The following is a 668-nucleotide window of genomic DNA, read 5'->3' as shown; positions in this document are numbered from 1 at the left end:
GGCCAGTGTGAGGAGGGTCAGGAAGGGTGAGTGTGGGGGCAGGGACACCCCAGCTAAGAGGGCACGAGGGAACAGGATCCCACCCTCTGGTGTTCTGTGGACCTGGGGGAAGCCAGGGCCCCTCCTTGGGCTGTACTTTCCTGTCTGGCCCTGAGGAGGCAGAGACCCTCCCCTGTTGAAGAAGCTCGCTGATGCCTCCTGGTGGCCTCCTGTCCTCCCTCTGCCTGTCCCACCTTCCCAAGGGCCCCTCACATGCATAGGTCAACATATCTTTTCTCTTCCCAGGATAGGGGTCCAGGGCTCTGGAGCCCAGAAAGCACATTAACATCTACCAGCAGAAGTCCCTTAGACAAGGGGCCATGGAACAGCCATGTTTCTGAGCTTGAGGGGTGAGTGTCTGGGCTCCATAGTGGTTCCTGTCCTCTGGGGAGCTGTGGGGGGTGACTCTGTTGTACACATCAGGGGCTCAGATGAGGTGGCATCTGCCTTGGCTCACAATGAAGTGCTTACAAGGAAGCTGGTTTGCTGTAAAGCAGGAAGTACTCCAGTTAGACATTAGGAAGAACTTCCTGAGAGCCATGTTGGCAGAGAGCCAGGCAGCAGACTTGACTGAGGCAGGGGACTAGAGCAGATGGAGTCTCCCTTCCTCCTGCCTGGGGAAGCTCCAC

The 668-nt window shown here is 57.6% G+C and overlaps 1 protein-coding gene across 1 annotated transcript in view; it reads left to right on the top strand.

The window, feature by feature from the left end:
- The window catches only part of LOC103197764 (cytokine receptor common subunit beta-like), a 22065-nt gene that overhangs the window by 16521 nt on the left and 4876 nt on the right, over positions 1 to 668 (top strand). Inside the window, 1 exon segment of the mRNA XM_042781057.1 lies at positions 243 to 389. Within this exon segment, the coding sequence (XP_042636991.1) occupies positions 243 to 389 (147 nt within the window).

This window comes from Orycteropus afer, unplaced genomic scaffold (genome assembly GCF_000298275.1).
Source record: "Orycteropus afer afer isolate SDZICR_OR568_19922 unplaced genomic scaffold, OryAfe1.0 scaffold00083, whole genome shotgun sequence".
Taxonomy (NCBI): domain Eukaryota; kingdom Metazoa; phylum Chordata; class Mammalia; order Tubulidentata; family Orycteropodidae; genus Orycteropus; species Orycteropus afer.
Note: the sequence above shows the minus strand (reverse complement) of the source record. Positions and strands in the feature narration are given on the sequence as shown.